Below are 27,943 nucleotides of genomic sequence, written 5' to 3'. Positions count from 1 at the left end.
AATATGTACTGAAACCGTTATAAGGTCTGAGCGTTTGCCTTCTCTGTTCTAGCACCTAGAATAACGCCTGGTGCATTGCAGTCCTTATTTTGATTGAGTGAATCAAGCCTCTTAAGAGCAATAGGAACTTAAATTTTTGATTTTCCAGTTGCTGGCACATCGTCCTTGGTGAATGGTGAGAGGATTTGGCAGCACTGTGGTGGGTTCATGGAGATTGTATGTATGTATGTATGTATGTATACACACATTACTGTAAAAGACTCAAAGATGAGTTTTATTGTGTAGGAATCTATTATGTGAAAATAGCATGTTAGGGGAATATAGGAGATGGTTCATGCTGTGCGGATTGGGAAGTTTCAGAAAGGAGGTAGAATTTGGACAACTGGTGATAGAACGCAGGAGTCAAGAGTTGGGAGGCAGTGTCAGTGGCAGTTGTGATAGCTCAGAGGAAAAAGCAGACTCAAAAGCAGACCATTTAATAATAAACATTTGATTACGCATTGACTGCTAGTGTACACTTAATCTACATAATCCTTGGTTGGTTCTCCACTTTGAGAGCAATCCCAGAACCGATTAATTGGGGGGATGGGTCCCAGGCCTTTCTCTTTAAACTCTCCATGTCATTTTTAATGTGTAGCCTATTCTGTTAGGTAAGTATACCACTATCCCCATTTTTTAGATGAGGGGTTAACTTTCCGTCCCCCAGGATCACACAAGTGGTGGGGCAAGTATTAGGTTCCAGATCTAATTTGAGTTTTCTTAACCAGAGGAGCTAGGGAATGTGAGTGTGGAGCTTGATGAAAACAGAAAAAAGCAGCTTCAGTTTTGTCGGGGATCTGAAACCATCGTTACTAGGGCTAAACTTGCATCCCTCTTTGGGGTCATGAAATGGAGGCAGAGGGTTTCGAACATAATTTGGCAGAAGTATAGATGCTAAGGTCCTCCCACACAAGTCAGGGTGCTAGGCTTCTTTACTGGGGAGGGGACGCGCACCTAACCTTTCACCAAAGAACCCAGACAAAGGAGACATAGAACATGGAATTCGGGCGGGCACGATGAGGGAACTCGGGGATGACAACCTAAGATTGGGATAGGCAGGTATCGCTGGGCTGTTTGAAAGTTCCAGACTCATCAATACTCTGGAGAACCTGGTTAGTTTGAATCTTAAAAATGCAGCCCAGAGAACTGAACATCAACCTTGTCTAACTACCCACCCTACAGGCGCATGGCGCAACTTCCGTGCCCCACTGAACTTGCGCCACGTCTGACTCCTATACACCCAGCCTCTAAAGCACCCTCCCATCCCGCGCGCCCCCCCCCCCCCCCCCCGCGTAGCAGTGACCCCAAAGGTGGTGGCACCTATACTAGTTGTCGAGTGAGTCCTAAGCGGCCTTGTGGCCGCCCAGGCGCCTTCCTGGCGCGGCACCCTAACCGTCGGTCCCTGCTCTGGGAGGACTGCGGCAGGTGACCGCGCGCGGAAGGCGCTCCGGAAGCTCCTGGAGCCTGGCAACGCGCGCGCGTCGGGCGGGCGGCGCTGCAGCCATCGGAGCCGCTCGCCGGGCCGGGCGGGGCTGAAAGGCGGGAGCGCCGCGCTCCCGAAAGTCGCCAGGCTGCCGGCAGCCGAGCATGTTCGCCTCGAGAGCGGCGCCCGTACGAGCGCCAGGCCGCCCTCCCTGCCCCGCCGCCGCGGCCAGCCCCGCGCCCCGGCCAGACTGGGCCGGGGGCTCGGCTCGGCTGCGGGCCGCCCCCGGCTCCCGCGCTGTCCGCTGCCCCAGTTGACCCCGCTGCCGGAGCCTCAGACCTGGGCACCACCGCCACGGTCCAGGCACTCGAAGAAGCCCCTCTCCTCCGAGGTGGAGCTGCGGGGACAGTGAGTGCGGGTGGTCTCCGGAGGACCCCCGGCCTAGCGCGAGCGGGGTGGGGGGGTAGGATGGGGCGGGGGCCAGGGGACTTTGCAGGGGCAGGGCTGAAGGGGAGGTGGGGCCCAGAGGTCAGCTGGTCAGGCCCCCTTCCAGGCAGGGGAAACTAGCCCAGTGAGGCAAATGGGTCACTCCAAGGATTTTCTTGACGCACTTTGAGGGGAGCTGCCGGGCGGGGTCGGGTGAAGCAGAGAGATGGGAACAAACCCCGGACACGAGGACCTGCCTGCCGGATCTGTATGTTTCCGCACTCCTCCAGCTGGGTACAAGGCTAGCACGCGCATCCCTGCGTCAAATGGACACGCCCTTACAGGGTCTCCCCTAAAACCTGCCCAGGGTTTAAACTGAAGGAGGGTGTGGGCTAGGTGTTTCCCCTCTACCTTTGACTGCCACTATACCTCACTCTTGCACCCAGCCATATGGAGCAGGACTTGGGACACTGACCGTGTTAATTAGCTCTGGCTCCGTTTTCACAGCCAATTTAGCTTTGTGCCATTTCTGATTTACCTATAGTTTGTGTGTTTATTACTTTTTTCATGAGGGGTTACAAATACTAGAAAAGATTTGTGTAATACAGGTAGTCTGTTCTATTGTATGGATCATTCTACCCCTACAGCTTTTTGGGGGCCATAGACATGAAAACTGGAGCCTCTGTCTAGAGAAATGCAACTTTGCAACCATTTTCAGGGTATTGTACTCTCTGAAGCACAATAATCCCTGCTCTTCCATCTTCATTGGCTTTTGATCTACATTGCTAATGGTGAGTTTAAATCCTCTGTTACAGTGGCATTTCTTCAAAAATACTTTTGACATTTCTTTTTTTACATTTTTAAAATTACATTATAACACATTAGTAGTTCTCATTCAAACACAAGAATATAGAGTTAGAAGTGAAAGCCCTCTCTTTACCTTTTTCTCCTTTCTTTCTAACACTTCTTAGAGTTAATTTAGCGTTTATCCTACTCTTTTTTCATTTGTTTTTTTTATTATCATTGGAATCATATCTGGATTCTTTTGAGAAATTGTCTTTTTCACTTAAAAGGATCTGACAAATAACTTCATATCAGTTTACTTAGGTCTGCATTGATATAGTAGATGTATCATACAGATGTATGACCATATGGTATGGATGTATTGTAATTTATGTAACCATTCCTCATTAAGATTGGTTCCAGTTTTTCCTCATTGCAAACAATGCAACAATGAACATTCTTATACATGGGAACAGTTCTATAAAATGAATTCCTTGAAGCAGAATTGCGGGGTCAGGTGTGTGTATGTGAAAAATTTTTGATAGAATCTTGTGTTCTGAAAAGTCTTTATTGATTTACATTTCCATCAACAGGCTGTGTTGAGAAAAATCTGTGTTTATTATTATTTAAAACAAAATAATAGCTTCCACTCATTGAGTGTTTATTACATGTCCAGCACCATGCTGAACACTTTACATGCATTTTGAAATTGAATCCTCACTAACCCTATGAGAATCAGAGGCACTGTTATTTTCTTCATGACCCTATGGTTATGCAGCTATTGAAGGGCAGAATCAAGATTAGAATCCAGGCTCATTTTACTCCAATGAATAAAATGTGTTCTTTGTTGGGTGGGAATTCCTGGTCAGTAATTGACTGGGAATTGTATTTCATTGGGTTCTTTGAGGATTAAATGAGATTGTGCTTTTGGTGTTGCTGTGTTATTAGTAGTTTCTTCCACTACCAACTTCTATAGAATTGGACACGGGCCAGTGCTCCCTGTGATTCTGGTTCCTCTGTATTCTCTGCCTCTCCAGTCACCTCTCAGCCTCTTCTTTATCTTCCTGCTTTGTGGACATTTTAAAGAAATCTGGCTTTCTTCTCCCTCTCAAGTCTTCTTTGGCAACTTTAATCTAGTCTCTGGCCTTAATTCTCACTAGTGAATAGATGACTCTTAAAATTTCTTCTCCCAACCGAAGCTACGGTCCTCAATTCCTACAGCTTAGATCCAGGTTCTATAGCTCCACCTGGGTGTCCTCCACTCATTTTATCTCAAACTGAGCTCTTTGTTTCTCTCCACCCCCAGACTAGCAATTTCCCTTTGAATGTAATTCATCATTCTCTTAGTCACCCTAGTTCACAGTCTCAGGCCTCTTGATTCTTTTTTTCTTTGCTGAACCTCCTAAATTCAATCAACTGTTGTATTCTCACTGCTGCTACCCTAATTTAAGCACTCTGGACTATTAGAATTATAGTGGCTTCTTAACTTGGTTCCAGTCTCTGCCAGATTAATCTTCCTAAAGCATACCTGTGAATGTGCCACACCTCGGTTCAAAACCCGTGTCAGTGTCTTCCCGTTGCTCAAAGAAGTAAGTGCAAACCACTTTGACTAGCATTCAGATTTGTCTGTGATCTCGCCCCAAACTGTCATTTCGATATCTCTCACAGCGCCATTATCTGAACCCCGCTCCATTCTCCGTGGCATCTTTCACATCTGTATCTTTTCCTGGAATGCCTATACCCACATTTCTGCCTGTCTAAATTCTATTTGTCATTTTCTGGCTTCTTCCAAGTCTTTTTTGAACTTCCATGTGAAAATAACATCTGCCTTCTTTTAACTCCCCTGATGTGAGACATCTCTCTCTCCTTGGGCTGTAATGTCACACTTTGCCTTATATTACAGTTGTGTGAACAGCTGCTCTTTTTCCTTTTGCATTGGAAATTCTGTAAAGGCAGAATCTCTGTTTAGTTCTTCATATGTGTCAGGCACATGGAATATTGATTTGCATATAGTACATGCTTAGTGAATGTATTTGAGTAAGTGAGCTAATAATCACCCTTGGAAATAAAAAATTGCATGTATTAGTCTGTTCCTAGGTGTAATGACAAATGGACCTCAACATCTTAGGGACTTAACGTGTAACAGTTTCTTTCTTGCTCACATAACAATTCCAAAGCAGATAGTCCTGGTCAGCAGGCAGCTTTCTCCCAGTTGGTTGTAGGACCAGGCTCTACCATTCATTAACACTTCCCTATTATCTAATTGTAGCAAGGAGAAGAAGATCTGAAAAAGCAGACTTGCTTCTTAAAGGCGTTACACATTACACTCACTCACGTTCCAATCACGGGGAGATAGGCACTTCTTAGGAACACTGTATTCTCTGGAGGAGCAAGAATTTTAGTAAACATTCAGCCTACTGACCGTCACAGCCAATTTCTACTTATGAAAACCCATGGGACTTGGCTTGAACATCCCTCACTGAAAAACAAAAGCAAAACTCCTACTTCCCCCATCTGGGTAGGTTAGCAAACCCTCTGTTATACACAGAATTGAAACATACCTTTATCACTAATATTTATCATAATGAACTCTAATTATTTGTTTACTTTGTTCCCCCCCAACATACTGTACACTTTTGCATCTTCATCATTTTTGTATTTCAGCTCCTAGCACAATGACCTGCATTATGGATAAATAAATAACTAGCTTTCTCAATGAATCCACAACTTGCTTTATGTTCACTTGATAGCTATTTTGCTTTAAACAAAGCTAAAAATAAAGATAATATTAGCAACTGCTCTTTGATGTTTGGGTTATTTTCAGCCTTTTTTCTTTTCTACTATAAAAAAATACAGGATTTAACATCCTTGAAGATAAATATTTGTATGTATCAATGATTATTCATTTAGGATAAATTCCTGGAAGTGGACTTGCTGGGTCAAAAGTATATAAAATTATTAGGACATATATATTGCCAAATTGCTTTCTGGACATATGATACTGACATATACACTGAAACCTTATGAGAGTGCCTATTTTCCTTGAACCTCATCTTACATTATCTAGTATTAAAGAAAAATCCTTGCCATTTTGATTGGCAAAATCATAGCTCATTATATTATTTTGCTTTTATTTGAGAACTAGTGAGGATGAACTTTTATTGATCATTTGTATTTTTTTCTGGAATGAATTATCTGTCCTTTAATAAATACATTTTCTATAGGGTTCATTCTCTTTTATTTTTAAGTATATATATAAAAGGAATTAAAAGCATCAGTTTTTTATGTCCTCATTTGAAAAGTTATGGGAACTTCTGGATTGTGTGGCAGAAGAAGCTGACATGGATGGGACTCCATTCTACTTTGGTATATTTCATATGCTGGGTAAAATATAATAAGATAATTTATGGAAATGTGGCTGAGCTAGGGACCAAGAGAAGGAAATCCCCAGGTGCCAGAAATGAAGGAACATTCACATAGGAAGCCACTGTTGAGCATCTGCCGAAAGCTGGAAGTCACAAAGGCGTACTGTTTCCAGTTACTATGACTGCATCACAAATTTCTCCAAAACTTAGTCATGGCAAACAACCATTTATTGTGCTCTGTGGGTCAGGAATTCGGACAGTGCACAGCAGGGACAGCTTGGCTCTGCTTCACGATGTCTGGGGCCTCGGATGGAAGAATCACAAGCTTGGGGCTGGAATCACCTGCAGGCTCATTCATTCCCATGTCTGGTGGTTGATGCTCGCTGTGGACTGAGACCTTAGCTGTGGATGTCAGCTGGATCCTTTGTGTGGTGGCTTCTTCCTGTCACCCGCTTCCTCACAAAATGGTGGCTGGATTTCACAGGTGAGTTTCCCAAGAGAGAGCCAGTGGTACCGCCTTTTATGCCCTAGCCTTGGAAATCACACAGTGTCACTTCTAGGGCACTTTATTTACTCAGGAAGTTAGTTTCAGGGAGAGGGAACACAGACCTCACTTCTTGAAGGAGTGTCAATAGCACATTGAAGGAAGAACTTGTATAGGAATGGATATGTATTAGTGCATCCTTCTTTGAAAAATACAACCTGCTACAGACACTGAGGTGATAATAGAAAAATATGCCCCCATTGGCCTGAGGAGTCTACAAGGAAGCTTGCCATCCACTTGGGACTATGGCAGGAAAAGAGTTAGCTGTTAAATCTGGCACATAGACTCTGCACAGCTGCATACACATACAGCTCAAGTCTGGGGTCTGAATGCACATGACTACATGCTTTGGGGACCACCATCCAAGAAACTGACATACTAACTGTGCTGGCACCTCCAAAACCCAGGGTCAAGCAGAGACCGATGGAAAAGTCTGCATAGCAAAGTTTCCAGAGCTCAGGGAGTACTGGACTCCCATAGGTAGCAATCTCTCTAAAGATGAGCTCACAGTCAAAGTTTACAAATTATATGAGGAAATGAACACGAAGAAGGAGACTTGGCAGATGCAGCGAGTGGGAGATGAGTACCACAAAACTGAATAGAACATCATGGGAAAATATTTAAATTTGTACTATGCAAGGAGATGAAGGGTATGGAAAGCATAAGGCAAGAACAGGTCAGTATGAAGAAAAACAGGAGAGTTCTAGGAGTGCACCTTTCCCCTGAAAGGAAAAGAGGAAGAGAGGAAGAGGCATTGAGTCAAGCTGTACCTCGTGTACCTAGCCATTAGCTGATTCTTGGCCTAGGGTAATAATCATGATGATTATGACAATAATAGCAGCCATCATTTGTCTCTGTGTGTAAAGCTACCTTACTGCAGTCTGAACTGAAGATTCTTGTTTGAGTATTAAAGCAGCATACTAGGCATTTAGCTAGATGCTGGTCTTAAATCACCTTCAGACTTCATAATAACTCTGTAAGACAGAGCTTATTAGTTCCCTAGGTAGGGAGACTGAGGCACAGAAAGGTTAACAAGAAAATAAATATTTTGTCCCATCCAGGAATGGGCGACAGGAAAGGGGAAGTAACAAAGGGCTCTGGGATGTATAGGTGGATGGGATGTATTGTAGGTGCCATTGCTCCTATATTTCATCATTTCTCAATTCACAGCCTGGGGGGTTCTTAACTTAGGGACTGCTTCCATGTAATTCTTCCTGTGAATTGAATATTTAAACACAAACTGGCAAATTGGCTGCTTATGGATTTTAGGATATGGGAATCCTAAATTTCCCAGATGGGAAATTTGCCTATAGTTTTTAAAATTGTTTTTCCTAATATTTTACATGCTTAGTTTTAATTTTGTTAGAGCTCAATTTTAACACTTCTTTAATTGCTTTCCTTTGTTCATTTCTCCTTTCCATTAAGAGAATTTGATAAATTAATACTCTTGTTGTTCCTTGTTGTATAACATTAGAGGCAAACCATTTAATAACCCTGCTAGACCTCAGTTGTTTTATTAAAAAATTCAGAGATCAGTTCTCTTACAGGCCTATAAACCAGCAATTTCTGTTGTACTCAGGCATGAAAACAACATTAATCTCCTTGTCCATCTCCATCAGAGCTCTTGGGTGACCAGGTGCATTGTCAACGAGCAGTCATATTTTGAAAGGAATCTTTTTCCTGAGCAGTAGGTCTCAATAGTGGGCTTAAAATATTCAGTAAACTATGTTATAAACAGATGTGCTGTCATCCAGGCTTTGTTGTTTCACTTACAGAGCACAGACAGAGTGGATTTTAGCATAAATCTGAAGGGCTCTAGGATTTTGGGGATGGTCAATGAGCATTGGCTTCCAATGAAAGTCACCAGCTGCATTAGTCCCTGACAAGAGAGTCAGCCAGCCTGTTCTTTGAAGATTTGAAGCCAGGCACTGATTTCCCCTCTCATCTCATCTAGTCCTAGATGGCATCTTCTCCCAGTAGAAGACTGTTTCATCTCCATTGAAGATCTGTTGTTTAGTGTAGCCACGCTCATACCTTAGCTGGATCTTCTGAAGAACTTGCTGCGGCCTCCACATCAGCACTGGCTGCTTCCCCTTGCACTTTGATGTTACGGTGATGGCTTCTTTCCTTAGTGCTCACGAACCAGCCTCTGCCAGCTTTCAGCTTTTCTTCTGCAGCTTCCTCACCTCCCTCAGCCTTTATAGAATTGAAGAGAGTCAAGGCCTTGCTCTATATTTGGCTTAAGGGACTGTTGTGGCTGGTTTGATCTTCTATCCAGACCTCTCAGACTTTCTCCATGTCAGCATAAGACTATTTCACTTTCTTACCATAAGTGTGTTCACTGGAGTAGCACGCTTAATTTCCTTCAAGAACTTCCCCTTGCATTTAAACTTGGCTAACTGTTTGGCACATGAGGACTAGCTTTCAACCTGTCTCAGCTTTTGACTTGCCTTCCTTACTAAGTGTAATCATTTCTAGTGAGAGACATGTGACTCTTCACTTGAAAAATTAGAGGCCATTGTAGGGTTATTGATTGGCTTAATTTTGGTATTGTTGTGTCTCAGGGAATAGAGAGGCCCGGGGAGAGGGAGAGGGGTGGAGGAACAGCTGGTCAGTGGAGCAGTGAGAATACACACAACACTTACTGATTAAGTTTGCTATCTTTATGGGCATGCTTCATTGCACATCAAAACAGTTACAGTAGTAACATCACAGATTACTGATCACAGATCACCATGACAAATATAATGACAATGAAAAGGTTTGAAATATTGCAAGAATTAGCAAAATGTGACAGATGTGAAATGAACAAATGCTGTCAGAAAAAATGCACTAAGAGACTTGCTCCATGCAGGGTTGCCACAAACCTTCAATTTGTAAAAAACAAAAAACCCAACAAAACACACAAAGAAATCCTCAAACCACCCCCAAGCCACCACCAACAAAACAATTATCTGTGAAGTGCAATAAAGCGAAGCACAATAAAATAAGATATGCCTGTACATGTGTGTGTGTGTATTTAATACATTTCAATTCATTGCAGTTAATGTTTTTATTAATGTTTGTAACTCTCATTATTGGTCAACTTGGAGCCTTTTTAAGTTGTTGACTACCATGGTTATAGTCTTCATTGATAGATTACTAGATCTCTGGAATGACAAAATGTTCTAGGCTCATCTTGTACATTTCCTTCGACAGACCTGGAATCAGCTATTTCTGGTTGGTTTTCGTGGTTTTCTTTTTCTTTTTCTTTTTTAACTTTAGTTATTAGGTTTAGTAAACAGAGCTAGGAAACACTTTTTTTTTTTGGTCTTTTTTCTTTTTTAGATGAAAGTCTTATACTTCCAATTCATAGTTAGGACTTCAAAGTCTTTGTTTACTCTTTATTGGTGTGAAATCTGTATCTTTTTCTCTCTCAATGAAAACCCTGGTTCCCATCAATGCCAGTACAAATGTTCATTTACTCAATCAGCTATCTTGAACTATAGATAGTATGTGTTCAGGGCAATGGAGCAGTAGAGTAGAGAAGTAGGTGAGGTCCCTGATAGCTTAGCACCAGACTTGAGGTGTCTGGCCAGGCTTTTATTTGAGGGCAAATCTTGTTTAAGCACATATTTTGGATTTTCTGTCCTTTGAAGCCCAAATAATACAGGGAAGTACCATGGATTTCCAATTTTTAAAGGATTAGTATATGGTAAATGCATTTTATACCAAAATCTTACTGAATTTATTATTGTCTTTGATACAGAAGGCTTTTCAGAATATTTTTCCCCTCAAATATTACCCAGAACATCAACAGTTATTATTGTGCTGTAGAATTGTGTAGGTCTCAATTGTTGTATATTATCCTTTTTTTGATTTTAGAAATTGGTTTTAAGAGAGCGAATAAATTTTTATTCCACTTATTTAAATAGAATTTCAAAAATTACCTCCAACACATATTTTATATAGGCTATGTTGTAGTGTTATGTATTGAATTTTGCCCCCCACCCCCAATTCATACATTGAAGTCCTAACCCCAGCCTCAGAATGTGACCTTACTTGGAGGTAATCGAGTTAATATGAGGTCATTAGAATGGACCTTAACCTAATTTGACCAGTGGCAAATTAAGTAAAATACATAATTATTTTTCTGTGTTCATGTTTAGAATAAAAGTAATGGCTATCATGAGGACATACTTATTTTCCATGAGACATAGAAACTATCTTTTTTTTTTTCAGGCACAAACGCATATTATCATGGAAATAATTTTTAAAATTTTTATTTTTTTGTGGCAAGAACACTTAACATGAGATTTACCCTCTTAACATATTTTTAGGTGTACGATCCAGTATTGTTGTCTATAGGTACAATGTTGAACAGCAGATCTCTAGAACTTACTTGTCTTGAAACTTTATACTCACTAATTAGCAACTCCCTGTTTCCTCCTCCCTCCAGCCCCTGGAAACCACCATTTTATGCTTCTATGAGTTTGACTGTTTTAGATACCTCATATGAGTGGATCTTCAGTATTTGTCTTTCTGTGATTGGCTTATTTCACTCAGCATAGTGTCCTCAAGGTGCATCCATGTCGTTACATATTTCAGGCTTGTGTTCTTTTTCTATAGCTGATTAATATCTCAGTGTATATCTATACCACATTTTCCTTATTCATTCATCTGTTGATGGACATTTAGATTGTTTTCACATCTTGGCCATTGTGAAAAGTGCCACAGTGAATATGGGTGTGCTGGTATCTTTTCGAGATTCTGATTTCAGTTCTTTTGGATAAATACCCAGAAGTGGGATTGCTGGATCATATGGTAGTTCTATTTTTACTTTTTTGAGGAACCTCCATACTTTTTTCCATAGTGCCGCACCATTTTGTATTTCCACCAATAGTGTACAAGAGTTCCAATTTCTCTACCCTCATCAACACTTGTCTTTTTGTGTGTGTGTGTGATTTAGGTTTTATTTCATCATCATAAACTGAACTCTGTAGTCCAGCTAGACCTGGGGATAAAGAACCTTGGAGCCCGCAGAACTGCAGTGAGAGCACAGAGATTCTGGGGTATTTTGAGCAGGTGGGGTGGAGGGGTGTTCTCCCGAGCTACAGAAGGAATGGTCTGGTAGTTAAGATAAAACACAAGTCAGATTTATTAGATCTGTCCACAGTCAGCAATGGTGATCTTCTTGCTGGTCTTGCCATTCCTGGACCCAAGGCACTCCATGGCCTCCACGATGTTCATGCCTTCTTTGACCTTGCCGAACACCACATGCTTGCCATCTAACCACTCGGTCTTGGCAGTGCAGATGAAGAACTGGGAACCGTTTGTGTTGGGTCCAGCGTTGGCCATGGACAGGATGCCAGGACCCATGTGCTTCAGGATGAAATTCTCATCATCAAACTTCTCCCCATAGATGGACTTGCCTCCAGTGCCCCTATGGCATGTGAAGCTCCCCCCACCCCCGCCCCCCCCGCACATAAATCCCGGAATAAGCCTGTGAAAGCAGGAACATTGGTAACCAAATCCTTTCTCCCCAGTGCTCAGGGCACGAAGTTCTCTGCTGTCTTTGGAACTTTGTCTGCAAACAGCTCGAAGGAGACCCGGCCCAAGGGCTCCCTGCCTACGGCGATGTCGAACACGGGGGTGTTGACCATGGCTGGGCGTTGTGGGCGGCTCCAGGGGAGTCCGGTCTGCCCAACACTTGTCTTTTAAAAAAATTTTTATAATAGCCATCATAACAGGTGTGAGGTGATATCTCACTGTGGTTTTGATTTGCATTGCCCCAATGGTTAATAACATTGAACATCTTTTTACAAAATTTTTATTTAAATTCTAGTTAGTTAACATACAGTGCAATAATTGATTTCAGGAGTAGAATTCAGTGATTCATCACTTACATACAACACCCAGTGCTCGTTACTTCAAGTGCCCTCCTTAATACCTATCACCCATCTAGCCCATCCCCCACCCACTTCCCTCCATCATCCCAGTTTGTTCTCTATCATTACGAGTCTCTTATGGTTTGTTTCCCTCTCTCTTTTTATTCCCCCCCATGTTCATCTATTTCATTTCTTAAATTCCACAGATGAGTGAAATCATATGGTATTTGTCTTTCTCTGACTTATTTTGCTTAGCATAATACACTTTAGCTCCATTCACATTGTTACAAATGACAAGATTTCATTCTTTTTGATGGCTGACTAATATTCCATTATATATATATATATATATATATATATATATATATATATATATATATTCTCTCTCTCTCTCTCTCTATATATATATACACACACACACACACACACACACTATCTATCTATTTATCTACACCACATCTTCTTTATCCATTTATCAGTTGATGGACATTTGGGCTCTTTCCATAGTTTGGCTATCGTTGATAATGCTGCTATAAACATTGGGGTGCATGTACCCCTTTGAATCTGTCTTTTTGTATCTTTTGGGTAAATACCAGTAGTAAAATTGCTGGAGTACAGGGTAGTTTTATTTTTAACTTTTTGAGGAACATCCATACTGTTTTGCAAAGTGGCTGCCCCAGTTTGCATTCTCCACATCCTTGCCAACACCTGTTGTTTTTTTTGTTAATTTTAGCCATTCTGACAGATGTGAGGTGGTATCTCATCATGGTTTTGATTTGTATTTCCTGATGATGAGTGATGTTGAGCATCTTTTCAGGTGTCTGTTAGCCATCTGGATGTCTTCTTTGGAAAAGTGCCTATTCATGTCTTCTGCCCATTTCTTACCCAGATTATTTGTTTTTTGGGTGTTGAGTTTGATAAGTTCTTTATAAATTTTGGATACTAGCCCTTTTTCAGATAAGTCATTTGCAAATATCTTCTCCCATTCCATAAGTTGCCTTTTAGTTTTGTTGATTGTTTCCTTCACTGTGCAAAAGCTTTTTATCTTGATGAAATCCCAATAGTTCATTTTTGCTTTTGTTTTCTTTGCCTCTGGTGGTATGTCTAGTCAGTTAGAAGTAGACTTACTAGTCTAGTAAGTTGAAGAAAAGTTAATACCTATTCTTCTCAAACTATTCCAAAAAGATAGAAATGGAAGGAAAACTTCCAAACTCCTACAAGGCCAGCATTACTTTGATTCCAAAACCAGACAAAGACCCACTAAAAAGGAGAACCACAGGCCAATATCCCTGATGAACATGGATGCAGAAATTCTCAAGAAGATACTAGCAAATTGAATCCAACAATACATTAAAAGAATTCTTCACCACGACCAAGTGGGATTTATTCCTGGGCCGCAGGGTTGGTTCAGTATTCACAAATCAATCAACGTGATACACCACATTAATAAAAGAAAAGGTAAGAACCATATGATCCTCTCAATACATGCAGAGAAAACATTTGACAAAATACAGCATCCATTCTTGATAAAAACCCTCAGCAAAGTAGGGATAGATGGAACATTTCTGTATACCAATAATGAAGCAGCAGAAAAAGAAATCAAAGAATCGATCTCATTTTAATTGCACCAAAAATAATAAGATACCTGGGAATAAACCTAACCAAAGAGGTAAAAGATCTGTACTTTAAAAACTATAGAACACTTATGAAGGAAATTGAAGAGGACACAAAGAAATGGAAAAATGTTCCATGCTCATGAATTGGAAGAACAAACATTGTCAAAATGTCTATACTACCCAAAGGAATCTACACATTTAAAGCAATCCCTATCAAAATACCACCAGCATTTTTCACAGAGCTAGAACAATCCTAAAATTTGTATGGAACCACATAAGACCCTGAATAGCCAAAACAACCTTGAAAAAGAAATGCAAAGCTGGAGGCTTCACAATTCTGGACTTCAAGCTAAATTACAAAGCTGTAGTCATCAAGACAATATAGTACTGGCACAAATATAGACACATAGATCAATGGAACAGACTAGAAAACCCAGAAATGAACCCACAACTATATGGTCAACTGACCTTCAACAAAGCAGGAGGCATCACAATTCTGGACTTCAAGCTATATTACAAAGCTGTGGTCATCAAGACATTATAGTACTGGCACAAAAACAGATGCACAGATCAATGGAACAGAATAGAAAACCCAGAAATGAACCCACAACTATATGGTCAACTAACCTTCAACAAAGCAGGAAAGAATATCCAATGGAAAAAAGACAGTCTCTTCAACAAATGGTGTTGGGAAAACTGGCGAGCAACATACAGAAGAATGAAACTGGACCACTTTCTTACAGCATACACAAAAATAAATTCAAAATGGATGAAAGATCTAAGTGTGAGACAGGAAACCTCAAAATCCTAGAGGAGAACACAGGCCTCTTTAACCTTGGCCAGAGCATCTTTTCATATACCTGTTGGCCATTTGTATGTCTTCTTTGGAGAAATGTCTATTCAAGTCCTTAAGCCTATTTTTAAACCAGGTTATTAGGGTTTTTTTTATTTTGTTTTGTTGTTGTTTTGTTTTTTGCTCTGGAATTATATATTTTGGATATTAACCCCTTATAAAATATATGATTTGCAAATATTTTTCCCAGCGTATAGGTTTCCTTTTCACTCTGTTGATTGTTTTCTTTGCTATGCAGAAGCTCTTTAGTTTGATGCAGGTCCCACTTGTCTATTTTTGCTTTTGTTTCCTGTGCTGTTGGTATCATATCCATAAAATCATTGCAAGACCAATGTCATGAAACTTTTCCCCTATGTTTTCTTTTAGGAGTTTTAACTTTTAGGTCTTAGGTTTAATTCTTTAATCCATTTTGTGTTGATTTTTGTGTACGGTGTAAGATAGGGTTCAGTTTCATTCTTTCACATGTGGATATCTAGTTTTTCCAGTGCTGTTTGTTAAAGAGACTATACTTCCCCCATTGTGTACTCCTTGGCATCCTTGTCAAAGGTCAGTTGACTGTGTATATGTCTATTTATTTCTGGATTCTATTCTTCCAGTTGTTTATGTGTCTGTTTTTATACCATTATCATATTGTTTTGGTTACCTTAGCTTTGTGATGTATTTTGAAATTAGCAAGTTTGTTGCCTTCCAGCTTTGATCTTCTTTCTCAAGGTTGTTTTGGCTATCTGGGGTCCTTTGTGAATCCATATGAATTTTTGAATTTTTTTACTATTTCTGTAAAAAAAAATGCCATTGGGATTTCAATTGCATTGAGTCTGTAGATCATTTTTGGTAGTATGGTTATTTTGACAAAATTAAGTTTTCTAATTTGTGAACATGGGTTATCTTTCCGTTTGTGTCTTTAATTTTTCATTGTGTTTTCCAGTGTATAAGTTGTTCACTCCTTAGTTAAGTTTATTCCTAAGTATTTCATTCTTTTTGATGCTATTGTAAATTGGATTGCTTTCCCAATTTCCTTTTCAGGTAGTTTATTTTTAGTGTATAAAAGAGCAAGTGATTTTTTGGAGTCTGTAGGATTTTCTACATGTTTAAGATCATAACATTTGTTGAAACAGGGACAATTTTACTGCTGCTTTTCCAGTCTGGACTCCTTTTCTTTCCTAATTGCTCTGGCTAGGACTTGTAGTTAAATAGAAGTGGTAAGAGTGGTCATCCTTGCCTTATTCCTTATCTTAAAGGGAAAATTTTTGATTCTTCACCATTAAGTGTGACGTTAACTGTGGGCTTTACATGCCTTTATTATGTTGAGATAATTTCTCTCTATTCCTAGTTTGCTGAGAGTTTTTATCATGAAAGAGTGTTGAATTTTATCAAATGCTTTTCCTGCATCTCTTGAGATGATCATGTGACTTTTTAATCCTTTATTGTTAAAGTGGTATATCACATTAATTTTTGTGTGTTGAGCTAACCTTTCATCCCCAGAGATAAGTCCCATTTGGTCATTGTGTGCAATGGTAATATATTGGAGAGAATCCTAAACATTTTATTGTCTTGTGCACCATAACTTACTGTTGGGCTTTAATTTTTTTTTATATTCCTAAATATCTGTGACCTGGGATTTGAAAGAACTTATTAAAATATTTAAGAGAAAAAACTCTTACTACCAATTTTAGCTCTATTATTAAAGGCCTCTTACTTTAAAATCCCAAGAATATGTATTTACATGTTATAAGTGAACTTTCCATGTAAGCCTATGTTAGTATTTAATCTATATGATGGAAAACAAATTAGAAAAAATATCTATCTCTGAAATACTTTTTTTTTTTTCATTTTGTGTCCTGAATCTGAAGCAGCATCTCACTTTCATCAGCACTGTTGAAAGAAGAAGAAAAAATGCCAGTCCTCTCTCCGGAAATCAAATTTGCTACTTCTAATGTCACCAGAAATTCCCTTGACAGTTGTTTTCTTTTTGAGAGTAGCTGGAGGAAAGCAGTTTTAGAAACACAAAAGATGAAGAAAGGTAACTTCATTTTTACAATTATTTTACTGAAGAAAATATAGAAACAGTGCCTTAAACTAACACATGTACTTTTTTAAACAGTCAGGAGACCATCTTTAATTTCTGTAACATTTATGGAAGGATAATATCCTGAGTTTATGGAAAATAAAACTGGAAGCAAGTTAAAATTAATTTACTTAATGAAATTCTGTAACTCATGATGGAAACAAATTTTAAAGAACTACTTCTCTTGGTATCAGTGCAGTGCTATCTCTGTTGGGTCATATTACTTTTCACAAATTGTGTTTGTTTTTAAACACCTCAAGTTGGTTTTTATGTTTTAAGAAAGCCAAATCTTTAACAGCATCTTTTTGTATTCATAATTCTAACCAAAACTTTATGTGGAAAGTGTCTTATATTCTACCATTGCTCAATGAAGACTAATTTGAGGACTTTTGACATGTGTATGAATATATTAATAGCTTAATCTCAATTTATATTTCAAATTTCAAATTATAATTGTATTTCTTGTTTATGCTGAATTCTGCCTTCAGCTTTATAAATAGAGATGTAATTCTTGAAAATAGTAAAATCCAAACTCCTCAACACATTTCATTGCTCCTGGTTTTGAGTGTGTTGCTTTATTTTTTCAACTTTTCACTAGATTCCCATTAAAGACACTCAGAAGACATAAATTTATCTGTCCTTTACCCCCAAATATAATTGTGGAAAAGAGAATTTGTATGTTTTTTGATCAGGAGAAACTTTTTTTTTTTTTCCCCAGAAGAAGAAAAATTAAAGGTTGCAAAATAGCATTTGGAGCATTTAATATAACTCCAGTCCCATACTATTTTTATTGCTATGTTAGACTTGCTTAGCAGAGAAAGCTTAAGAAACAATTCTCTAAAATTAGTTTAAAGATCACCTGAACCTTTAATTTCTAAATCTGTTTTTGCCCATTTATTGCCTTCATTTTGAAGTTTTGTTTTGTTTTTAAATAATTTGATAATCTCTTTTATGTGAGGTCAGTAGGAGAAGCAACCTTGATGCTTCAATGTTAGTGTTTATAGATTTGTGTGAAATTTTGCAGAGAGAAAATTATTATTATTATTTTTAAGATTTTATTTATTTACTTATTTCACAGAGAGAGAGAACAAGCAGGGGGAGCAACAGAGGGAGAAGGAGAGAGGGAGAAGCAGACTCCCCACTGAGCAGGGAGCCCAATGCGGGGCTCCATCCCAGGACCTTGGGATCATGACCTGAGCTGAAGGCAGACACTTAACCAACTGAGCCACCCAGGCACCCCTGAGAAAATTAAAATCAATGCCTGAAATAAAATTCTTTTATGTCTCATTGCTAACTCAATAATTAAGTATTTATACCTCTTATTTACTTAAAAGCAGGAAGGTAGAAAGGTTTAAAATAGCAGATAATACAAGACTGTTAAAAGAGCTTTTAAACTCTTTCAATGTGAATTTCTCTAATATTCTGGAAATTCTAATTATATAAAATAATGAGGGCAGAGGACAGTGACAACTATGGGAGATCTGTGAAGCTGTCCTTTTTTCTTATTCTACTTCTTAATCAGACCCTGAATCAACTCTTCCCTACAATCCCTACGGTAGGAATTGAAAGGTATTCTCTTGGGAAAGATACTAGATAAATTACAACAGCTTTATTTTCTTTACTTAATGACTGATTAAGTGTATTGTATTATGCATTTTAGTATGTGGTAAAAGAAGTTATATACATTTCATCAAGAAATAATACCATTGATTATGATGCTATTTTTAATTAGAATACACCACAGCATTTGGTCTAGAAGAGTTCAAAGAATGTGTCAAAATGCCATATTTACCAAGACTGCAGAGTTGCCCAAAAAGTGTAAGTTCAACTCCACTGGAAGTTCATCCAAGACTGCTTCATGCTAACACCGAGATGCCTCCAGTCAGGTAGACCATTTCTCTTCAGTTCTCTTGTGTTCGACACGTATCTGTAGTAATACTGCTAAAGGTAGAGGTTTTCTTGCCTAGTGAGTTGAAGTCTTTCTTGCCCACTGATATTTTTTTCATAAAGGATCTCACGTTTTAGTCTAGGTAGCAATTTTGTTTGGTTTGACAAGTACACCCTTTTCTCAGTTTTCAAGGGACATTGCCAGAAAGGACTTAAGGACTTCCTTTTAAAAATATTTGTTGCCCTAGTATGGATTGCCCATGAGAATATTGGAATTTTTAGCAATAAAAATAAATGAACTCTCTGCAATATTAACAGGTTACTGTACGCTGAATATAGTACCTTGGGTTTTGTTTCCAGTCTGACTGACATAGTGTGAGGGGAGGTTCTAAATGAGATGACAACCTGATGAAGACTTGCGCTGACAATTGGACAAGGAGTCTGTCAACCACAAAAGTCCCACTCACTTTGAATATTGGCATTTAAAACCATTATCATAATTACCTTCCTTTTTATAAATCAGACTGGCTGACATACTGTTAAAAGAAAACCCCTTTCTCCAAAGGGATCTATAAGTTAGTAAGACAGTCTCATATTCTATTTGGTGGCTGCTTTGGTTTATTTATTTATTCCTCAGGGATTTATCAAATGTCCAGGACTTGTTCACTTTGCCAGCCTTAAAAAAAAAGATGATGCATTTATAGTAGTCTGAGTTGCTACTCTCCTTAGGGGAAAATTTGTATTTTCATATTCCCTGAGCTTTAAAGTCAGCCAGTTACACACAGCACACAAATATAGGAGTTTTAAAATATACTTATCGAGTTTTCCACTAGTATTATTGTTCTTTTTAATTACTCTTGAAATAAGTTTTGGTCATATGAAAATACACTAAAAATGGAAAGCTGTGCATAATTTATGAAATTATGAAAACAGATAAGAACTTTGCAGAAAATTTGGAGAAAAAAGATAAACAATATTTCGATAATTTACCCATCCTAACATATCCATTTTTATTGTTGGGTGTTCATTCTCTTCTTCATTTTTGGGAACTTTTGTTTTCGCTATGATTTTAGTGTACTTACAATTTTTTATTTTGCCTTTTTGACTTATTATTACACATAGCCATTCTTTTCATGTCGCTGCATAATCTTCAAACAGTCTTTACTGGCTACATTGTATCTCATTAATGGATCCATAGTTTATTTAACCACTCCCTATCATTCTTAATATTATCTGAGGACAGATTTCCAAGCTGTAAAAATATAAAAAGCAAAATTACTCTTTCTTCCATGAGATTATAATGAAATAAGGCAGAATCAGGGATGGTGGAAGAGAGCAAGCAAGTTGCTAGTGGAGTAGATGGTAACAGGTACAGAGGAGGGATGGCAGGGATATAGAAAGAACAGAGAGAGTTGGGAGCATGAATATAAAACCTACTTAAGGACAGTGACTTTCCATCCTTACGGAGACACCTTTGTCCCTAACAGTCCCCTCAACCTTGTCATTTTAATCGGGAGTCTCAGGGCCCTCTGAGGAGGGTGTAGGGCTGAGTCTGGCAATGGGCTTGTCTCAGTACAGCCCAGGCTTGTTACCCTTCTTTCATTGCATATGCTCATCTTTAAGAAACTGGAAACCCAGAAAGCACCCCCTAAATTAGCCCAACTACCTCTTAATGTGCCTTTTGCTTCCTACTGTTTTTGCTCTATTTCAGTTTTTTGGTTTTTTTCATTTGCAATTTGGCTGTTTGTGAATGATTCCTCGCCATTTTACATCAACTTGAGTGTGAATTTACCTAGCCAGTGAAGGATAATTTGAATATATTAAATTCATGTTATGACAAGTGTTGTTCATATACAAAGTGGAAGAGCGGTGGCTATGTGCCATAATGTTTATGAAGTGCTTGGCAAATGTAAGTGTTAGTTCTTTTCTCTGTTTTTGAAACAAGTGTCTTTATTTTAGCCAGTCTAGTGAGAACATGTCAAGTTGCGTGCAAGTATTTTATTTTCCTCTGCATATTGCACAGCATTCCATGAATGAACAGCCATGGCAAAGCAGGGAAGTAACGCATTTTTGTTTGTCTTGTGTACAACCCCTTACCCCCTCTTTTCCCTCCATATGTGAATATTTGTTTTTAAAATGCTGATAAAAGTTTGTTTTTTCAAATTTCTTTTTTTTAAAGATTTTTTATTTATTTATTTGACAGAGAGAGAGAGAGGGAGAGAACCCAAGCATGGGGAGTGACAGGCAGAGAGAGAGGGAGAAGAAGGCTCCCTGCAGAGCAGGGGCAGCCCAATGCGAGGCTTGATCCCAGGACCCCGAGATCATGACCTGAGCCAAAGGCAGATGCTTAACCAACTGAGCCATCCAGGCGCCCCTCAAATTTCTTTAATTATAATCATACACTTTCAGTGACTCTCAAGGCACACTCTGGTAATATAACTATAATTGTAATCCTAGAAGCGAAGGGCACTTAAAAGTTCCACCTGACTTCTAAAGTTTATTTATTTATTTATTTATTTTTAAGATTTTATTTATTTGACAGAGAGAGACACAGCGAGAGGGAACACAAGCAGGGGGAGGGGGAGAGGGAGAGGGAGAAGGAGGCTTCCCACGGAGCAGGGAGCCCAGTGTGGGGCTCTATCCCAGGACCCCGAGATCATGACCTGAGCCAAAGGTGGACGCTTAATGACTGAGCCACCCAGGTGCCCCTGACTTCTAAAGTTTAATATAGTTACAGGAAATTTGCAATTCTTATAGATTATCTCACCTACAGCAGGTTCGGTCAAGACATACTTCCTCTAATAACCCACTTGTTATGTAGGTCTGTTCCAGTAGGAACAAAAGTTAATTAAGATAAAATTCAGATTGTGGTGGTTAATATGCAAAATGAGCACAAGTACGGGGATAGTTGATATTGGCCTATCTAGATACCCTCTTAATCTAATCTTGATTCCCTTCCTCTTAGCATTCCCTGAATCATACTTAGAGAAAGTTAAGATAAAGATAAGATAAATATGGGAAAAGTTAGATATAACACTTATCTACAGGTAAAATTTATTAGCAAAAACTGAGATGTTGAGTTGTTCCTATCTGCTTCTGATTGGATTAGTTATGATGGAATGAGTTTACTTTAATGTTAATTTACTTTCCATGTGATGTCCTTCACCAAGTGAGTTTTGCTGAAAGCAGCTTCTTGTCTCTTATTGTATTTTTTAAATTAATGTACCCTGGGTTTATGTAAAAGTGATTTTATGATAATATGTAATTTTAGGATAAGGAAGACTAAGGAGGCCTGCACCGTGGTACCACTTCAGGAGAAACCAAAGAGTAAGTTGGCTCATTTTTTTTCTCCTGCCACGTTTCTTATTAGGTTGTCTCATACTTATTATTTTTAACTTTCTTTCTTTCCACTGATTTAACTGCTTTGTTCTTTTTAATGTTTCTTTTAAGCTTTGTTTATTTTATAAACATAGTGGATGTTATGTTCACTATACACACACATTTATTATCTCAGGACCTTGGGATAGTCCCTCATCATCTCTCATGTGGGCCATTGCATGGCCTGCATACTAGTCTTGCTTTGAGTTTCTGACCTTTGAAATTTTTCAAAGCTGTGGCAGCTTGATGCTGAGATGCTGAGTGTAGTTCAGGAAGGAGCTTGATGGTGCCACCCTCACTGTTCAGGGTGCATGCTACCTCTATAATGGCTCGCTGCAAAAGAAACACTGAACACTATTTTCAGTTTTTACCTTTTTAAAATCAAAGTGAAAAATCTTTATTGGATTTCTTGGCAGTTAGCAAAAACAGATACTAACGTAGGTCTTTCATAGAAGTAAAATGGCTTAACGTGAACTTTTGAAAAGCTGGGATACCTATATTATATAGCAGTAAAAAAGGAAATCTGTTGTTTGTGACGATATGGTTAAACCCACAGGGCATTATGCTTAGTGAAATAAGCCAGACAGAGAAAGACAAATGCTGCATGAGATTTTGTTCCTAATGGAATCAATCACTTATATGTGGAATCTTAAAAAAAAAAAAAAAAAGTTGAACATACAGAATAGAATGGTGGTTACCAAGGTTTTGAGTGGGGCAAATGGGGAGATGTTGGTACAAAATTACAGTTCTAAGATGAATAAGTTCTGGGGATCCAATATACAGCATGGTGACTATAGTTAATAATACTGAATTGTATACTGAAGTCTGCTAAGAGAGTAGGTCTCAAGTGTTCTCATCTTCCCAGATGAGAACCCAGTTACTTTCCCAGAAAAGATAACTTTGTGAGGTGATGGATGTGTTAATTAACTTAATTGTGATAATCATTTCATAATATATACGTATATCAAGTCATTGTGTTGTAAACCTTAAATAGATACAACTTTTATTTGTGAAATAAACTGAAATAAAGTTGGGGGAGAAAAGGAAAGCAACAGATGAAAGGATTTGTAAAATGAAAGATCATTAGAAAATACCCAATTAAAGTGAAGGGAGAAAAAAGATAATACAGAAGAGAGTGTGCAAGTCATTATGTGACAAAGTAAACTTGCTTCACACATGTGTACTTCTTTTTTTTAAATAAATTTTTATTGTTATGTTAATCATCATATATTACATCATTAGTTTTTGATGTAGTGTTCCATGATTCATTGTTTGTGCCTAACACCCAGTGCTCCATGCAGAATGTGCCCTCTTTAATACCCATCACCAGGCTAACCCATGCCCCTACCTCCTCCCCTCTAGAACCCTCAGTTTGTTTTTCAGAGTCCATCATCTCTCATGGTTCATCTCCTCCTCTGACTTACTCCCCTTCATTCTTCCCCACCTGCTATCTTCTTCTTTTTCTTTTTTCTTAACATATGTTGCATTGTTTGTTTCAGAAGTACAGATCTGTGATTCAACAGTCTTGCACAATTCACAGCACTCACCATAGCACATACCCTCCCCAATGTCTATCACCCAGCCACCCCATCCCTCCCACCCCCCACCACTCCAGCAACACTCAGTTTGTTTCCTGAGATTAAGAATTCCTCATATCAGTGAGGTCATATGATACATGTCTTTCTCTGATTGACTTATTTCACTCAGCATAACACCCTCCAGTTCCATCCACGTCGTTGCAAATGGCAAGATCTCATTCCTTTTGATGGCTGCATAATATTCCATTGTGTATATATACCACATCTTCTTTATCCATTCATCTGTCGTTGGACATCTTGGCTCTTTCCACAGTTTGGCTATTGTGGACATTGCTGCTATAAGCATTGGGGTGCACATACCCCTTCGGATCCCTACATTTGTATCTTTGGGGTAAATACCCAGTAGTGCAATTGCTGGATCGTATGGTAGCTCTATTTTCAACTGTTTGAGGAACCTCCATACTGTTTTCCAGAGGGGTTGCACCAGCTTGCATTCCCACCAACAGTGTAGGAGGGTTCCCCTACACATGTGTACTTCTAATTCCAGTATAAACAAGGTAGGACAGAAACAATATTTACATACTGGCTGATAAGTTTCCAATTTTGATGAAAAATACAAAGCCAACAATACAAGAAGTTCTGTGAGCCCTCAGCAGCATAGAAACAAAGAAAACCACAGCTAGGCACATGATAATAAAAAGACTAAGTTAAAAAAAAAAAAACACAAAACAAGAAAACAGAGAAAAGGTATGTTACCTTCAAAGGTGCAATGGTAAGACGTACAGCTGACTTTTTAAGTGTAGACAATGGAAGCAAGAAGAAAGTGGAATAGCATTTTCTTTTTCTTTCTTTTTTTTTTTTTTAAGATTTTATTTATTTATTTGACAGAGAGAGACACAGCGAGAGAGGGAACACAAGCAGGGAGAGTGGGAAAGGGAGAAGCAGGCTTCCCGCTGAGCAGGGAGCCCGACATGGGACTTGATCCCAGGACTCCGGGATCATGACCTGAGCCGAAGGCAGACGCTTAATGACCAAGCCACCCAGGCGCCCCTGGAATAGCATTTTCAAGGGCTAAAAGAGATAACTGCCAAACTTGAATTGGATACCCAGTGAAAATACCCTTAAAAGTAAAAGTGAAACAAATACATTTTCATTCAAATACAAGTTGAGAGAATTTATTGTCTGCAGAGCTTCACTAAAAAATACTAAGGAAGAAATTATACAAAAAGGAAGTACAACAACTTGGAAAAGAATGAGAAGCAGTAACTGTATTATTATGAAGTTTAAAATCTGTGTAGAAATAAAATACTTGACAATAGTAGCACAGAGGTAGGATGGGGCATACGTGGAGTTAAAGTATTGTAAGATACTCGCATTATTTGAAAAATGGTAAAATAACTAATGTAAACTAGATTGTAATGTGTCAAAGAGACATGTGATAATCTGTATGGTAACCGATAAAAGAATAACAAAATAATACAAGTAACAAGCTAATAGAGAGGGAAAAATATAAAATGAGAAAACACTTGATCATTTCAGAAGAGGACAAGAAAGGAGGAAAAAGGAAACATAAAACATATAGGACAAATAAACAATTAGCAAGATTGAAGATTTAAAATTAAACATAACAATTTATTAGATATAAGCAGACTAAATATTTCATTGAAAAAACAAAGTATCAGACTGAGAAAATTAACTGTATGTTGTTTGCAAGAGGCATACCTTAAACTTAAGGGCAAGAAAGATCAAAAGTGCGAGGTTGGAAAAATACAAATCATGTAAACATTAATAAGAAGAAAGATTGTGTAGCTACACTAATATCAAACAAAGCAGACAGCAAGGCAGGAATTATTTTAATATTGATTCAATCATTTTAATTTTAGGATTTTTAAGGCATTCTAATTCTTCAATCAATTTTGGTAAGTTATATTTTCTAAATTTTTTTTGCATTTTGTCTAAATTTTCAGATATATTGGCATAAAGTTTAGTTTTTGTTTTATCTGTACTTCTATCCCTCTTCTTCTTTTTTTTTTATTAAAGATTTTATTTATAAGTAATCTCTACACCCAATGTGGGGCTAGAACTCACAACCCTGAGATCAAGAGTCACACGCTCTATGTGTCCCTCTTCTTTTAGTGTTATTTATTTGTGCCTTCTGCCTTTTTATCTTAATCAATCTTACCAAAGACTTTTCTTCTTTATTATTATCTTCAATGAAGAACTCATCTTCCAAAAAAATCTTTCTTATTGTAAATTTGTTTTCTACTTCATTGATTTCTTCTCTTTCTTGTATTATCTTTTTCTTCTATGTTCTTTGGGTTTATTATTTTCCTAATGTGTATCTTATACCTAACTTATTAATTTTTAAGCCTTCTTTTCTAACATAGGAATTTGGGGTATAAACCTCTCTATGTATAACTTTTGCTGCATCACAGAAGTTTTGTAATATTTTCATTATCATTTAGTTACAAATATTTTAATGTTTCTTATGATTTCTTTTTTGACTGATGAATAATCTAGAATGTGTGTATAAATTTCTAACTATTTGAGGATTTTAAATTTATCTTATTGTTAACAACTTCCAACTTAATTGCATTGGTTTGTATGAAGTTTTGAAGTTTTTTGAGGCTTTTTGACATTTGCTTAATATCTAGAATCCAGTTAATTTGTAGCCAGAGAGTTTTTCTAAGTGTCAGGGTCATTGTACTGCTAAAAACCGGTATCCCGATCATATTCTTTCCCTCTACCCTCTCTCTTTCTCTGAACTTCCTACTTATGTTATGCACTCAAATAACAAACCAAACCAAAAATAACCACAGTGGAGAATTGTAGATAGCTTTTTTTGACACTTGACTGTTTTGAAATTAAATAATATTTTAAGTTTGAATCAGTACATTATTTTCTAAGTTTTATATGTTTCAAAATAGAAGTATTTATACATCTTTACATATTTAGGGCACTATGTAGTGATTGCATGGGAAGTTTGAATATGAGGAATCTGGATTCAAATCCTTTGCCCTTGGGCAAGTTTTTTAACCCCACTAAATCTTCTTTTTATATCTGTGGTCCAAGATAGTACTAATTGCCTACTTCATAGTGTTGTGTGGATGAAATAAATGTAAGTACTTGGCACAGAGAGATCATTTGATATATGTTATCTATTACTATTATTACTACCACTCTATAATAGAAACTTGAGTAATGCTGTTCAGTTAGTGAATGATTCATTTTCCTTTACAGTTTTACTATTTTACTAAACTTAGCATTTATGAGAAATGGTATATTTGGAGAAAATAACTTGATGAACATGTAAGGTATGAAACAAGTTTATTATTTTTGGGGACTGTTTCTTTTGCTTTGGAATAAATTCCACAGCCATCCCATGTTTTAAAAAGTACATTATAGACTCAGATGTAGTTTTATATAATTAAATATAAATATTATAGGATTTTTTAGTTACATTTTAAAAAAAGACTTATTTATTTATTAGAAAGAGAGCATGAGTGGGGGGAGAGGCAGAGGGAGAGGGAGAGAGAATCTCAAGCAGACCCCTCCTGCCCCCTGCTGAGGGGAGCCCTATGCAGGGCTCGATCCCATGACCCTGAGATCATGATCTGAACCAAATCAAGAGTCAGACTTCCAACTGACTGAGGCACCCAGGCACCCCTAGGTAAATATTTTTGAGATGACTTGACATCACAATCACTTTAGAAAGTAAATATTTTCTATTTTTACTTCAACTAATGTGATATATCAAGAACTAGCAGTGTTTAATGGTCATTTGAGGAAGAGAGATTTTGTTTGCCCTGTATTTTAGAGAATATAATTTCAGTGTGCTTAATTTTAATAGCTGATTTCTTTTTCTTCACAGGTTCTGGCTTCAGCGATCCTCTTGCTGGAGCATCATCTCAATACTTACAGAGACTTTCCAAAATGGCCATATTGGAGTATGATACCATTCGTCAAGAAACTACTAGAAAATCCAAAAAGAGCAAGAAACGATACCTGCGAGACTGCTGATAAGTATCACATGGTGCAATGGTTTCTTCACTGATGTCTAAGGTTTATATATCTTTTCCTTTCTTTTTCTTTTTTTGATATGTAATATGTGCAATGATTTACATAAAAATGGAAATGTAAATAAGAAATAAATATTTTA

The 27,943-nt window shown here is 38.0% G+C and overlaps 1 protein-coding gene and 1 pseudogene across 8 annotated transcripts; one reads left to right on the top strand and one right to left on the bottom strand.

Moving 5' to 3' along the window:
- Positions 1-1,060: 1,060 nt before the first annotated feature.
- Positions 1,061-27,913, top strand: C4H8orf89 (chromosome 4 C8orf89 homolog). 8 transcript variants are annotated; one of them, XM_027614744.2, is made up of 8 exons: positions 1,572-1,870; positions 2,536-2,679; positions 16,770-16,936; positions 18,714-18,867; positions 20,828-20,923; positions 22,140-22,195; positions 25,668-25,703; positions 27,656-27,913. In XM_027614744.2, exons 3-8 carry the CDS (start codon positions 16,810-16,812, stop codon positions 27,802-27,804), a joined length of 618 nt encoding a protein of 205 aa, XP_027470545.1. In that variant the 5' UTR covers positions 1,572-1,870; positions 2,536-2,679; positions 16,770-16,809; the 3' UTR covers positions 27,805-27,913. The 8 variants fall into 8 exon arrangements, with proteins under 8 accessions (XP_027470814.1, XP_027470912.1, XP_027470545.1 ...); XM_035726954.1 differs by having other exon boundaries at positions 16,767-16,936; XM_035726955.1 differs by lacking the exon at positions 20,828-20,923 and adding an exon at positions 6,285-6,520 and having other exon boundaries at positions 1,579-1,870; positions 16,767-16,936.
- Positions 11,711-12,222, bottom strand: LOC113934365 (annotated as a pseudogene).
- Positions 27,914-27,943: the final 30 nt, after the last annotated feature.

This window comes from Zalophus californianus, chromosome 4, assembly GCF_009762305.2.
Source record: "Zalophus californianus isolate mZalCal1 chromosome 4, mZalCal1.pri.v2, whole genome shotgun sequence".
In the NCBI taxonomy this organism is placed as follows: domain Eukaryota; kingdom Metazoa; phylum Chordata; class Mammalia; order Carnivora; family Otariidae; genus Zalophus; species Zalophus californianus.
The sequence above is the reverse complement of the archived record's forward strand: the minus strand, read 5'-3'. Positions and strand labels throughout refer to the sequence as shown.